Below are 14,990 nucleotides of genomic sequence, written 5' to 3'. Positions count from 1 at the left end.
TACACACATTCAGCTTTATATATTAGATATATACACACACACTCACATATACAATATATACACACACATGCATATACACTCATACATACCTCCAGTATGCACACTCATATACACACATTCAGCTTTATATATTAGATATATATATATACACACTCACATATACAATATATACACACACGTGCATATACACTCATACATACCTCCAGTATGCACACTCATATACACACATTCAGCTTTATATATTAGATATATATATACACACTCACATATACAATATATACACACACATGCATATACACTCATACATACCTCCAGTATGCACACTCATATACACACATTCAGCTTTATATATTAGATATATATATACACACTCACATATACAATATATACACACACATGCATATACACTCATACATACCTCCAGTATGCACACTCATATACACACATTCAGCTTTATATATTAGATATATACACACACACTCACATATACAATATATACACACACATGCATATACACTCATACATACCTCCAGTATGCACACTCATATACACACATTCAGCTTTATATATTAGATATATATATACACACTCACATATACAATATATACACACACGTGCATATACACTCATACATACCTCCAGTATGCACACTCATATACACACATTCAGCGTTATATATTAGATATATATATACACACTCACATATACAATATATACACACACGTGCATATACACTCATACATACCTCCAGTATGCACACTCATATACACACATTCAGCTTTATATATTAGATATATACACACATTCAGCTTTATATATTAGATATATATATACACACTCACATATACAATATATACACACACATGCATATACACTCATACATACCTCCAGTATGCACACTCATATACACACATTCAGCTTTATATATTAGATATATATATACACACTCACATATACAATATATACACACACGTGCATATACACTCATACATACCTCCAGTATGCACACTCATATACACACATTCAGCTTTATATATTAGATATATACACACACACTCACATATACAATATATACACACACATGCATATACACTCATACATACCTCCAGTATGCACACTCATATACACACATTCAGCTTTATATATTAGATATATACACACATTCAGCTTTATATATTAGATATATACACACATTCAGCTTTATATATTAGATATATACACACATTCAGCTTTATATATTAGATATATATATATACACACTCACATATACAATATATACATGACGCATCTATAAGGGATAAGCAGGTTAACAGGTTCTACCCCCCATACCCTATTTACTTAAATAAAGACGATAACTACGACTTTATTGCAAGGAATGGCCACAGCTTTTATTTAACCGTATATATGTATACCAAACTCGTGGCTCAACATGCCACCCATTGTTAAACATAACCTTTATACATATATACCCTTATAACCAAAACCACCGATAGATCCATCCGAGAGGGAAACAACCATCATTCTTAACCCCCCGGCCGTAACCTCCAAACCGGCCCAGAGGACCACCTCGGCCGTGACCAACCGGCCCAAGGTGAGGGGTAATAACGTTCCATCGTTAATTACCCCCACCCAGAACCTGCAGGACCTCCGCCTGCAAGTTCCCATCCCCTCCGAAGCCACTCCCCTTGAGCGACTTCGTACCAACCAACCGACTGTCGGTACTCCCAACCTCTCAGACGGACCTATCCCCCCGCTGTGACAACAAAACAAACATTTTTCTCTTTTTTTTTTTTTTTTTTGACAAAAAAGCCATCACCCCCTTTGTAGTTCTTTTTTTTTTTTTTTTTTTTTTTTTTTTATATATTACTCTCCCTTTTTTTTTTTTTTTTTTTTATATATAATAAGGGCGGGCGGGTGGGCACAAAGTTCAAGCGACGAAAGGGGAGGTAACACACTTTACATTCTCTTTATACCTCAAACTGCGCCCCCACCCCTTCCTTGCTCTCCACCAATCCCCCCTCCAGTACCAACCACCAATCCCATGCCCCCATCTATCTCCCTCATCCCCAACCAAAACCTTTTAACTCCTTACTACCCTGCACCCTCCCGATCGTCATGGGCCTGCTCACCCCTATGGGGCTCACTGCCCTTCTTGACGCATCTATAAGGGATAAGCAGGTTAACAGGTTCTACCCCCCATACCCTATTTACTTAAATAAAGACGATAACTACGACTTTATTGCAAGGAATGGCCACAGCTTTTATTTAACCGTATATATGTATACCAAACTCGTGGCTCAACATGCCACCCATTGTTAAACATAACCTTTATACATATATACCCTTATAACCAAAACCACCGATAGATCCATCCGAGAGGGAAACAACCATCATTCTTAACCCCCCGGCCGTAACCTCCAAACCGGCCCAGAGGACCACCTCGGCCGTGACCAACCGGCCCAAGGTGAGGGGTAATAACGTTCCATCGTTAATTACCCCCACCCAGAACCTGCAGGACCTCCGCCTGCAAGTTCCCATCCCCTCCGAAGCCACTCCCCTTGAGCGACTTCGTACCAACCAACCGACTGTCGGTACTCCCAACCTCTCAGACGGACCTATCCCCCCGCCACAGACCGGCCAAGTGACCACCTTACTTGGCCCGGGCCCCCCACACCCCAAGTGCTTGCTCCAGGCCATCCCTCAAACCCAACATCCATAAATCCAGACCCACATCGGTCAGGTGAACTCCATCTCCCCTTAGGTACTGTTCCGTGGACTCCTCCAATTCTCTATGCCGCACCACCAAACCACCATTCCGTGCCACAAACCTGCCAATTGCCCGGTTCAGCTTACTCCGAGCCCTATTAATACGGTCCACCGACCTACCAAAACGCCACTGCGTCCGAGCTATGATGTCCGACCAAACGATCACAATGCCCGGGAACGCCCTCCACAAATGTAACAGGTCCAACTTTATGTCCCTTTTCAATTCCCTTGCCAACCTTACTCCCAAATCATTCCCACCCACGTGTAAAATTAACACATCCGGGTCACGATCCATACGGCTATAATAAACCACCTCTGGGCGCACCCTACCCCAGGTCATGCCCCGAATTCCCAGCCACTTTACTCGGGCCTCCGTCACCGACACTCCAAGCTGCCGACCATCGTGACGCACATCCACCCGCAACGCTCCCCAATACACGTAGGAGTGCCCGAGGATCCACACAAGGCATGGCCCTACAAAATATAAACACCACGAATAAAACAGCAACAGCCAAGAAAATTGTCACATACCAGCATCAAAACACAAAACAGGAATTCCCCACCCCCGAATCATCATCTGACCAAATGAGGCCTAATGTACAAGCGAAACCTGGAAGACTCCCACCTCCCAATCCGCCGGATACAATCCTCACTCAAACCCCACCTGGCGGCTTCCGTTGCCGCCCCAATCCGGAAGGAGTGAGACCCGTATTCACTTGGCTCCTCCCCCACCCGAGCTAAGGCCATCTTCAGCACCGCAATGAATTGGTAACGCGACAAGGCCAATCCGTCCGCATGCCGCAGGAAAACGCCCGGGTAACCTCCGCGTACCTTTATAAACTCCGAAACCTGTACCACCGGGCACAGTTGGTGTCCCGGTAACGCAAACAACACCACTAAGCGCCCCCGCCCCCTCTGATCCGTCTTCGAAAAACGAAGCCGACATTCCACTCTATCCTCCCCCAGCATTACATCCTCCATCATCAAACCACCCATTGCTTGCTTAGTCGGGCTGACCAATTCACCAATGCGAAAGGCCCCAAAAAACGCCAATACAAAAGCTACCGAAAACAACCCCCTCTCAAAAGGAGACGAACACAATTCCCCCAAACATCCCACTAAACGCCCCAACACAGGCAATGACACCGGCCGCCTCATGTCACGCGACTGGGCCCCTTTCCGAAAACCCTTCATTGCCTGCCGCACCAAAAAATCCTTAGTCGCATCCCGGACCCCTTGCATCTGAAACAGGAAGGCCAATGCCGCCAGCTTGCCACCCATCACCGAAACGGACCGACCTGCCGAAAAATCCCCACTAATTAACATCAGGACCCCCAACACTCGGTCTTTGTAACCCGACTCCACGAAGTCCCTTCTTTCCAACTCTGCCCATTCCTTCCACACCGCCTGATATCGGCACCAAGTAGCCTCAGACACCGCTCTCCTAATCCCCTCAAAAGCTACACCGATGCCAGGTCCCACAGCCCGTCCGGGCAAGGTTCTCCATCCGCGTCCGCTCCCGGCACCAGCTTCCTGAACCTGCAAAACTGAAACCGTGATAACGCGTCAGCCACCTCGTTTCGAATCCCTGGCACGTGCCGAGCCACCACGCAAATGTTCAACTCCAAACAACGCAACACCAAGTGCCTTAAATACCCCACAACCGGCGAGGACTTTGCCGACAGCGCATTGATGGAATGCACCACCGCCATGTTGTCACAATGCATGCAAACCCTTCTTCCGGAAAAATCGGGGCCCCATAACTCCACTGCTACAATTATGGGAAACAATTCCAGCAGCGCCAAATTCCTCACCAGACCTGTTTCCACCCAAAGCTTTGGCCATTTTCCAACACACCAGTGCGTCTGAAAAATTGCCCCAAAACCTGTCGCTCCAGCCGCATCAGTATACAACTCCAACTGGCTATTGGACAAAGCCTTGCTCATCCAAAGAGTCCGACCGTTGTACCGGTCCAAAAACTTCTCCCAAACCAACAAATCCCCCTTCATCACTTTTGTCACTCTGACAAAGTGATTCGGAGCTCTTACCCCCGCGGTTGCACTTGCCAGCCTCCTTCAAATCCAGAAGCTTCCCCTCAGGCAATCGGCATTCCATTGCCAGTGTATCAATTTCAATACCTAAAAAACATAGAGCAGTCACCGGCCCTTCTGTTTTTTCTTTTGCCAACGGAATACCCAGGCTCCTCGCAATCCGCTCTAACGTAAACAACAACAAGGAGCAAACCGAAGAGCCCGCCGGACCCACGCAAAAGAAGTCATCCAAATAGTGAATCACTGAATGGACCCCTGCCACGTCCTTGACTACCCATTCCACAAAGGTACTAAATGCCTCAAAATGTGCACACGAAATGGAACAGCCCATCGGCAGGCAGCGATCCACATAGTATTCCCCATCCCACATACACCCCAAGAGATGAAGACTCTCTGGATGCACCGGAAGTAAACGAAAAGCTGCTTCCACATCCGCCTTTGCCATTAGGGCCCCCCGCCCGGCAGCCCTTACCAGCTCCAATGCCTTATCAAAGGATACATAAGAAACTGCCGACAACTCTGGTGATATCCCATCATTCACCGACAATCCCTCCGGATAAGATAAATGATGGATGAGCCGAAATTTGTTCGGCTCTTTCTTAGGCACCACCCCAAGGGGGGAAATCCTTAAATTGGAGAATGGCGGGTCCTGGAATGGACCCGCCATCCTCCCCAACTCCACCTCCTTTTGCAGCTTTTCCTTCACCACCGCTGGATGTTCTTTTGCGGACCTCAAATTCCCCGGGCGAAACACCGGCGCCTCAGATTCAAACGGAATCCGAAAACCTTCCGTAAAACCACGTGCCAACAATTCCGCCGCTCTAACGTCCGGGTACCTATTTAGATAGGGAAGCATCGCCTCTACCCTCACTGGCGTCCTCCCTTTTTCCAGACCCCTCCCCCGCCTTTCCTTTTCCTTTCTTAAAGCACCATGCCAGGGAGTGAGAACCTCCACATCCGGAACACTCATGTTTGAAACGACATGAGGCCCCGAACTTACACTGGCCCTCGTTATATTGCCAACAAGCCCCCTTTTTCTGTCCAGCCGGGGACCCGCCGCTCGCACCCGGGCTCCCGGCACCACCTCGAAAGGGCTGAGCCGGAGCCGTCATTAGCCGCATCCACAAAGAAATATCTTTGTGTCCCCACTGAACACCAGGCCGCAGAGCCTTCCGTTGCCGGAACTGTTCGTCATATCTTAACCACCCTAATCCGCCGTATACTCTATACGCCTCCCCTATCGCATCCATATAACCGAATAGAGCGGAACAATGCTCCGGCTCCTTTTCCCCAATCACGCTAGCCAAGATCGCAAAGGCCTGCAGCCAATTGGTAAACGTCCTCGGGATCAACCTATACCTCCGTTTTTCCTCATCCTCCTTCTCCTTTTTTGTACTGGGCTTCACCTTATCCAAATTAAACTTCTCCAGGGGAAGCAGGGAAAAAATTTCCACATACTCCCCTTTCCAAATCTTGTCCCTCACTTCCTTTTTTAAATGAACCCCCAACTGACCTTCAAAACACACATAAATTTCACTCCGCGCCCTATCATCCAACCGCACAACCTCATCCTCTTTCTCTTTTTCCTTTTCCGCCTCTTTACTCGCACCCACGGCAGCCACCCCACCGGCCGCCTGTCCCGCATCTACCGCCGCGGTAGTGTCCCGCGCCGCAACCTCACGCCCCGGCGCCTCTGTCTGCACTACCTCCGAGGGGGCCACCCACGCCCCCACCGGCGCCCCAGGCCCAATCCGACTACCCCGTTCCGCCGACAACCCCTGCAACACCCCCAAAAGCTGCCCCCAAAAAAATCCGGGCCCGGTAGACCAGATTGACCGACCGCACTCGCCCCTTGCGCAACACTTCCCGCGGAGGAACCCCCTCCCCCGCCCGCACTACCCACAGCATTAAACATTTCTGTCGCTCGCTCACCAGGCTGCCGTTGCACCGACGTTGGCACAGCCGTGCCCCGATCATCCTGCTGTCGCTCCGTCCGGCCTGTCGCTGCCATCGACTCTTCATCCCCTCCGGAGTCCGAACTGCCGCTGCCGGCCACAGGGGGGACCAGCGAGGGGACAGCCCGCACCTGGCGGCCGTCGACCCCCACGGTCACCGCACCCCGCTCCTCCGGACGCCTCCTGCTGGACCTCAGTCTCTTGGCACGACGTGGCGCCGTACCGCCGTCCATCCCTGCTGGCCTCCGGTATCCTTGCTGCGCCGCTGATGCGTCCTCCCTGCTCATTGGGCTCCCTCCCTGCCGACTGCGGGATTGCCGTCCCGCCTCTGACAAACGCCGGGAACCCCCCCCAGCCCGATCCTCGCCGGAGGGGACCGTAATCCGGGACCGGACCATGGCCGCCGGGCCGCCGCACTCTTCTCCCGCTCGTCTCTGCCCGCCGCCGCACTCCACCTCCACTATCCGTCCTGAGTCGCTCCCCTGCCGTCTGCAGGGAGTCTCCACCGCCAATCCGATCCGCTGGGCTCCACCCCCGGCCCGCACATCACCGGGGGTTGCCGCTACTCCGCTCCGGGACCTTGCAGGCCGCGGACCGGAAGTAGGCCTCGCCGAAGCTCCGCCCACCTCCGACCCGCGGGATCTCCGGCGAGGATTCCTCCCGGCAACCGGCAGCTCCACCACAGCAGACGCGGGGCTCCCTCATGCCGGAGGGTCCCCGAAGGGGCTCCTTGATCTCCTTCTCCCCCCTCCGCTGGGGGAGTAGCGCACCGGCGGCCGTGACCGCCGAGCACGTAGAACAGGCCCGGGCGCAGGAGCAGCAGGAATCACCGCTCCAGCACCGCAAACCGCCGCCAGCTGATCCCGTAGTACGTCAGCACCCAGGACCTCAGCAGCCCCACGCACTAAGTCCATTAAAGCAGCCAGGTCAGCCATCGCAGTGGGCTGCAGCACAAACGTCCTGGGGCACAAAGTTCAAGCGACGAAAGGGGAGGTAACACACTTTACATTCTCTTTATACCTCAAACTGCGCCCCCACCCCTTCCTTGCTCTCCACCAATCCCCCCTCCAGTACCAACCACCAATCCCATGCCCCCATCTATCTCCCTCATCCCCAACCAAAACCTTTTAACTCCTTACTACCCTGCACCCTCCCGATCGTCATGGGCCTGCTCACCCCTATGGGGCTCACTGCCCTTCTCACACGTGCATATACACTTATACATACCTCCAGTATGCACACTCATATACACACATGTACTCATAGCATGGACGGAGGACCAGGACAATATCTAAAGATGCCACAATGAGGAAAGTTGTTGTCCCCCTTTGTGTTTACTGAGAAGAAGGGTTCGGCATTGATTTACACAATGGCATTAACGAAAAGGGAGCTAATTTCCAAACTGTTTTCCATAGAGCATTGCCAATAACATTGGTCTATGTAAGGATAGCCAGCCCCCCCTTCAAAGCTGGGCCTGTCAAGAGGACGTGCTATGCTGGGGTGGGAAGTCTTCTTCCATTTTCCCCAAGAGGGGCTTTACCAGGACATAACTGACTTACATTTTCTCAGAGGACGATTATTGATTGCCGTCTGCACTTACCTTCTGTATGTTGTTTATGCCCCTTCAATGGACCAATTAGCAATTACATATGTAAATTGTAAAATGCCCACCGGACAAATCATGGGGGGAGATATGTATCACAGAGGTGGTTATCCTCTGTGATGTAACTAGGCACAGAGGATAACAACAGGGGTTATCTGGGGGTAGAAAAAACACAAGAACGGATCCACCAAAGGTTATACTGGCTCAGTTACCACCTGCCAGCTCACCGCACTGGTTGCTCATTTCCGTAGACCCTTAGTGCCCATACCCATCATTGAGCTACATCTCCTCCTGTACAATGACTGATAACACAGGATCCACTATTCACAATAGGTGATGTCACAGCTCTCCTCCTCCTTCTGTACAATGACTGATAACATCTCTATATACAGTACATAACAAAGGATCCACCATTCACAATAGGTGATGACACAGCTCACCTCCTCCCCCTCTTGTAAAATGACTGGTAACACATCTGTATACAGCAAATAGCAAAGGATCCACTATATACAAAAAGGTGATATCCCAGCTCACCTCCTCCTCCTGTACAATGACTGACAGCACCTGTATATACAGTAGATAACAGAGGATCCACAATTCACAAAATGTGATGTCAAAGCTCACCTCCTCATCCTCTACAATGATTGATAACACCTCTATATACAACCTATAATACATGATTCTCCATTCACAATAGGTGATGTTGCAGCTCTCCGCCTCCCCCTCCAGTTCAAAGACGGATAACACCTCTATATACAGTAGATATCACAGTATCTAGCATTCACAATAGGTGATATCACAGCTCACCTCCTCCCTCTCCTGTACAATGACTGAAAACACCTCTATATATGGTAGATAACACAGGATCCACCATTCACAATAGGTGATGTCACAGCTCACCTCCTCCTCCTATAGAATGACTGATAACACCTCTATATACAGTAACTACACAGGATCCACCATTCACAATAGATGATATCGCAGCTCACCTCCTCCCCTTCCTGTACAATGACTGATAACACCTCTATAAACTAAAGATAACACAGAATCCACAATTCACAATAGGTGATGTCACAGCTCATCTTTCTCCTTCTGTACAATGAATTATAGCACCTCTATATACAGTAGATAACAAAGGATCCACCATTCACAATAGGTTATCTACTGTATATAGATGTGTTATGAGTCAATGTATAGGAGGAAAAGGTGAGCTGTGACATCACCTATTGTGAATGGTGGATCCTGTGTTATCTACCATATATAGAGGTGTTTTCAGTCATTGTACAGGAGAGGGAGGAGGTGAGCTGTGATATCACCTATTGTGAAGGCTAGATACTGTGATATCTACTGTATATAGAGGTGTTATCCATCATTGAACTGGAGGGGGAGGCAGTGAGCTGCAACATCACCTATTGTGACTGGAGAATCATGTATTATAGATTGTATATCGAGGTGTTATCAATCATTGTAGATGGTGAGAAGGTGAGCTGTGGCATAACCTATTGTGAATGGTGGATCCTGTGTTATTTCACAGCTCACCTCCTCCTCCATTTCTACAATGACTGATAACACCTCTATATAAAATAGATAACACAGGATCCACCATTCACAATAGGTTATGTCACAGCTCACCTCCTCCTCCTCCTCTACAATGACTGATAACACCTCTATATAAAATAGATAACACAGGATCCACCATTCACAATAAGTTATGTCACAGCTCACCTCCCCCCTCCTGTAGAATAACTGATAACACTTCTATATATAGTAGATAACACAGGTTCCACCATTCACAATAGGTGATGTCACAGCTCACCTCCTCCAACTATTTGCACATATTGGCGAGGTTGGCAGTGTATATATGTTATTTCAGTGAGGCTGTACCCACTCTGCTGAATTCTGAAGACCATTGGCCAAATAAAGGGATGTCCCTATGATATATGGAAAGTTTTAACCCTGAGATTCTCTAATATCAGCGGCACTATACACTGGCAATAATGTCAACCACCGATCTCACAGCTGCGCATAGCAGAGCTGCTGATAATAGTACATCATTGGGCTTACCTTAGATCCTGGTTGCCCTTGTGGGCCGGTGGCTCCGCGTTCACCCTACAAGAAATATTCACATTAAAATATATATTTATTTATTGTAATTTTATTTATGATAGTAAAGTAGACAGGACATACACAAGACGACATTTTTCTAAAATAATGTTGTCCAGAGTAGAGAGGAAAATATCAGTATTGTGCGTCTTAATGCTTTTTTAGCTTACCCTTTCACCATCCTTGCCTCGGCCTGGTAGTCCAGGTAAACCGGCTAAACCTGCGTCTCCCGGTCGGCCCGACGGGCCAAGTTTCCCTTCTCTGCCTGGTTCACCCTAAAAAAAAAAATCATAGAATATTCATCCGTTACAAATATCTTATAAGGGAAAAAACTCCTGATATGATTACTTATCTGCCAGTTATAAGAAACATCTAATGTTTTTAAAAAGTCTGGTCTTTACCAACTGTCATGGCGGCGTTGGACTCTGTTCAGATTGCAGATCCTGACACTCCGCCCGATGGTTTCTCTGGTGTCTGGGATCAACACAGGCAGACTCGGGCGTCAACCTGCTGTGTGCTGATTCATAGGCAGGCTAGCAAGAGTTAATCTCTGATAGTCTGTTGCTCCTTTTATCACATCTGCTCCTCTCCTATTTATGTTGGTTGAATTCTTCCACCCATGCCAGCTATAGTTTGTTTATGCTGGTCTGTGAGCTTTGGTGTCCCAGACTTTCTGGTGAAAGTGTTGCTTTTTGCTTGGTCAATGTCAAATCCTCCAGGCTGTGTGTGCTCCCAATCTCTTTGGTGAACAAACTTTTTGCTTTGCTGCGATTGTGGAGTTTACCCTTGTTGTTTCCTTCCTGCTCTTGTTTTCCTCCTAATATCTTATTATCTGTGTATGCGTGCTGACTGAAAGAGTTTTGATTACCCATGTCTGTCTATTTCTTTGGTTTTCAACACACTCCTGTCCTGTCCCTCCTTGTGGGGAGGGGGAGAGGGATTCAGATCAGGACTGGTCAGGAGCTGGGCCAGGAAGGAGACTCAGGCCTCTCCACCATTAGGAGTATCCCTGAGGTTAGGGACAGCATAGGTTGAGGTTCAGCTTAGGCTATGTTCACACATCAGTTTTTTGGCATCTGGCGAAAAAACTGATGTGACGGATCTGGCGAAAAAACGGATCAGTTGCATCAGTTTTTTCCATCAGTTCCTTCAGTTTTTTGACAGATCCGGTGCGATACTGAGCATGCTCAGTTCAAAAAAACGGCTTCAGCGGCTGGATCTGTTTTTTTGCCGCATTACGCCGGATTCGGTGTCCATAGGCTTCCATTATAAAACGGCGTACGGCGCGATCCGTATTTTTTGCCGGATACAAAAACATTCACTTCAACGAATCATCCGGCCGCCTGACAAGTAAATTTTGCCGGATCCAGATGAAACGCAAGGCCATCCGGCACAATCCGGCGCTAATGAAAGTTTATGGAGAAAAAAACAGATTCGGCGGCAACAGACGCCGGATCCGTTTTTTCATGTTTTTGCCGAATCGCGCCTGATGTCAAAAAACTGATGTGTGAACATAGCCTTAGGAGCCCTGGTTCCCTGCTATCCCGTGATACTGGTTTTTCACATTCAGGACCCTTACCCATTTACGATGCCTCAATGCATTACACAGAAAGATCATTAGTGGGAAATCTGCAATTCTTTCTTTGTCCTCTGGTGGCACTGCAGGGAAATTGAGCGCTTGTTCCCGGTGACCACACCTGATCATTAGTGGTCAAAGCTATACATTAGCTTATTGGTGAAAACTCTTCTGACCAAAGTGGACAACTCCTTTGGTAGCCACTATTTTGGAGCACCATGGGTCGGATTGTTTTCATCCACCCTTATAATAACCGCATGCTCCGTGAAGTAGACCATATTCCCGTCCAGCCGTTGAGCGGCCGGTCTTGCTCTTGACATCGGGCTGCCCTCCCGGTCTCCTTCTCACTATCCGGTAAACAGATGGGGCATCTGAACTGATGAACTTTTCGGCTTCGATTTTAGAAATAATATTACAAAACCAAGGAGACAGAGAACAGATGGAAGCTCTCCCGCCGGGGCTTCATTACTAGCACAATAAAATTAGATATAGTCACCTTTTCGCCCTTTTGTCCGTCCTTTCCTGGCAAACCGGCGTCTCCCGGATTTCCCTTTAAATAGACAAAAATGGAGTTAATTAGGTTACACTGATTAGATCGTGGAGTAACAATGCCCAAATAATTAAAAAATGCTGCATATAGATGATGAAGTTACGGTTAATTCTAAGCCGATTTAAAGGGGCGGTTCACTGCTCTTCAGTAGTGACCATATCTCTGTAAAACTGATAGGGGAGGCTTTTTGGCTTTTTGTAAATACCTTGTGTTGCCAATTCTCATCTGAGCGGCGCTATCATGGCCCACTCTTTCCCATTGCATAACCCTCCCGAGCACCGTCACCTCTAGGTTCCGGTGAAGTCACGTCAACTTCCAGTTGACGTGATATCACCGAGCCTGGCTCCAGTCTCCTTGAGTGGCTGGGCTGTGGGCGGCGTTTCGACATTCGTCACAGCTCAGCGTCACAGCGCAGCATATCCCTGCTTGCGGTGCTCCACAGTGAAGGAGAGAGCGTGCGACATGCTGGGCTGTAACGCTGGGTTGTGACAAGTGCTGAAACGCCACCGACAGCCCAGTCACTGGAGCCGGGCTCGGTGATGTTGGGTCAACCGGAGGTTGATGTACCATCACTGGATCCCAGAGGTCATGGAGCTCGGGAGGTCACGCGATGTGGAAGAGTGGACCATGATAGTGTCGCGGGCGGAGGAGGGAACGCTGCGCTCTCCCACTGCTCGGGTCCGGCCGCTGCTGCTGGTGCGGCTGCCGCTGCTCGGTGGTGGCTCGAGCGGTGGGCCGGATCCCGGGGACTCGAGCGGCGCTCCTCGCCCGTGAGTGAAAAGGGGATTTTGATTGTGGGGATTTGATTATTGTCCGTGATGCCACCCACGGTTGTGGTGATATTGGTGACACCACCGCTGCTCTAGACGGGGATCCCGGGAGCGGTGACAGGGAGCAGCCTGGATGTTAGTTCTCCCCTCCGTGAGTAGGGGGGTTGGTTGTCCCGGGGCCCGGTGATGGGGGTAGGGGTGGATGGCAGGCGGGTTACAGGGCCTGGTGAGGTGCAGGGTCGCGGGGGCAGCGCTGTGCCGCACGGCACGGTGGTACTCACTCAGCCAATGATGAAGACACAGTTCTCGGTAAAACACACGGCTGGATGGACGGGTCCCACAGACGGCTGCGGTGTTGTTTCTCCCGGCAGGTTGGTGGTGACTGCCTTTCCCTGCACCTATGTACGGTAGATGGTTCCAATGGGTTCCCACCGGTAACCCGCTCCCCAGCTTGGATATGGGCTGGAGGAGCCCCTTTTGCCCGCAGGCTCTGGCCCTGGGAAACGGTTGCCTTGGCGGTGGCGGTGTCTCCCTCTCTTGGTTGGACTGTTGCCTTCTGTCGGGACTTGGCTGCTGGGAAACCCAGGAAGTTCCCTTCAGTAATGAATTCGGCAAATTCACGGCGACTCCTAGCCTTGCCGAGGTCCGTAAGCCCCTGCCAGATGGTGCTGGCTTCTCCTTGCGTACCGGTCCGGTACTGCCGGGCCACCGCCCGTCCACGGTCCTTACGGTAGACTCCGATAGGCCACTCCTGCAGACGGTCACCACCGTCTGCCAACCTTGCTGCTCCGTCCGGGCCACACACCCGGACCAACTTCAGTCTGCTCCACTACCACTTCACTTCCTCTCACTTTCCACTCTCAACTAAAAACTGAACTGACTGTTTTTCCCGCCTCCAGGACTGTGAACTCCTCGGTGGGCGGGGCCAACCGCCTGGCCCACCCCCTGGTGTGCACATCAGCCCCTAGAGGAAGGCAACAAGGGTTTTGTGTCTGACTTCGGTGTGCCTGACCGGGAGTGTGGGGTGTGTGGATGTTGTGCTCTGTGGCCCCTGGCTTGTCCAGGGCGCCACAATAGCGCCACTCAGAGGCTGAATTGGCTGATCAAGGTCCTCCCCAATCAGTTTTACAGGGATATGGTCACAATTGCAGAGTAGTGAACCGCCTCATTAAGTTACCTTGCATTCATTGTTGGACTGGGGTGAGAAAGGTCCACCAGTAACATTAAAGGGGACCTGTCACCAGATTTGGTGACTATAAGCTGTGGCCACCACCACATTATATGCTGTATATAAAAGCCCAGGCCGCTGTGTAGAACGTAAAAATCACTTTATAATACTCACCTAAGGTGCAGTGCGGACTGGTCGATTGGGTGTCTCCATTCTCCAGGTGCGGCGCCTCCTCTTTTGGATATCTTTGTCCTCCTCCTTCTGAAGCCGGGGTGCATGACGCATCCTACATCATCCACACTAGCCAGCATTGAGGTCCTGCGCAGGCGCACTACAATACTTTGATTTGCCCCCTTCAGGGCAGATCAAAGTGCACCTGCGCAGGACCTCAATGCTGGCTAGTGTGGATGACGTAGGATGCATCATGCACCCAGGCTTCAGAAGAAGG

At 49.7% G+C, this 14,990-nt stretch overlaps 1 protein-coding gene across 1 annotated transcript in view; it reads right to left on the bottom strand.

Annotated features, from left to right (window-relative positions):
- The window catches only part of COL22A1 (collagen type XXII alpha 1 chain), a 515,443-nt gene that overhangs the window by 123,337 nt on the left and 377,116 nt on the right, over positions 1-14,990 (bottom strand). Inside the window, exons 38-40 of the mRNA XM_075316011.1 lie at positions 12,551-12,604; positions 10,649-10,753; positions 10,440-10,484 (exon numbers count right to left, since the gene is read on the bottom strand). Of these exons, the coding sequence (XP_075172126.1) occupies positions 10,440-10,484; positions 10,649-10,753; positions 12,551-12,604 (204 nt within the window). The remainder of the gene's footprint in view (positions 1-10,439; positions 10,485-10,648; positions 10,754-12,550; positions 12,605-14,990) is intronic.

This window comes from Anomaloglossus baeobatrachus, chromosome 6, assembly GCF_048569485.1.
Source record: "Anomaloglossus baeobatrachus isolate aAnoBae1 chromosome 6, aAnoBae1.hap1, whole genome shotgun sequence".
Taxonomy (NCBI): Eukaryota; Metazoa; Chordata; class Amphibia; order Anura; family Aromobatidae; genus Anomaloglossus; species Anomaloglossus baeobatrachus.
Note: the sequence above shows the minus strand (reverse complement) of the source record. Positions and strands in the feature narration are given on the sequence as shown.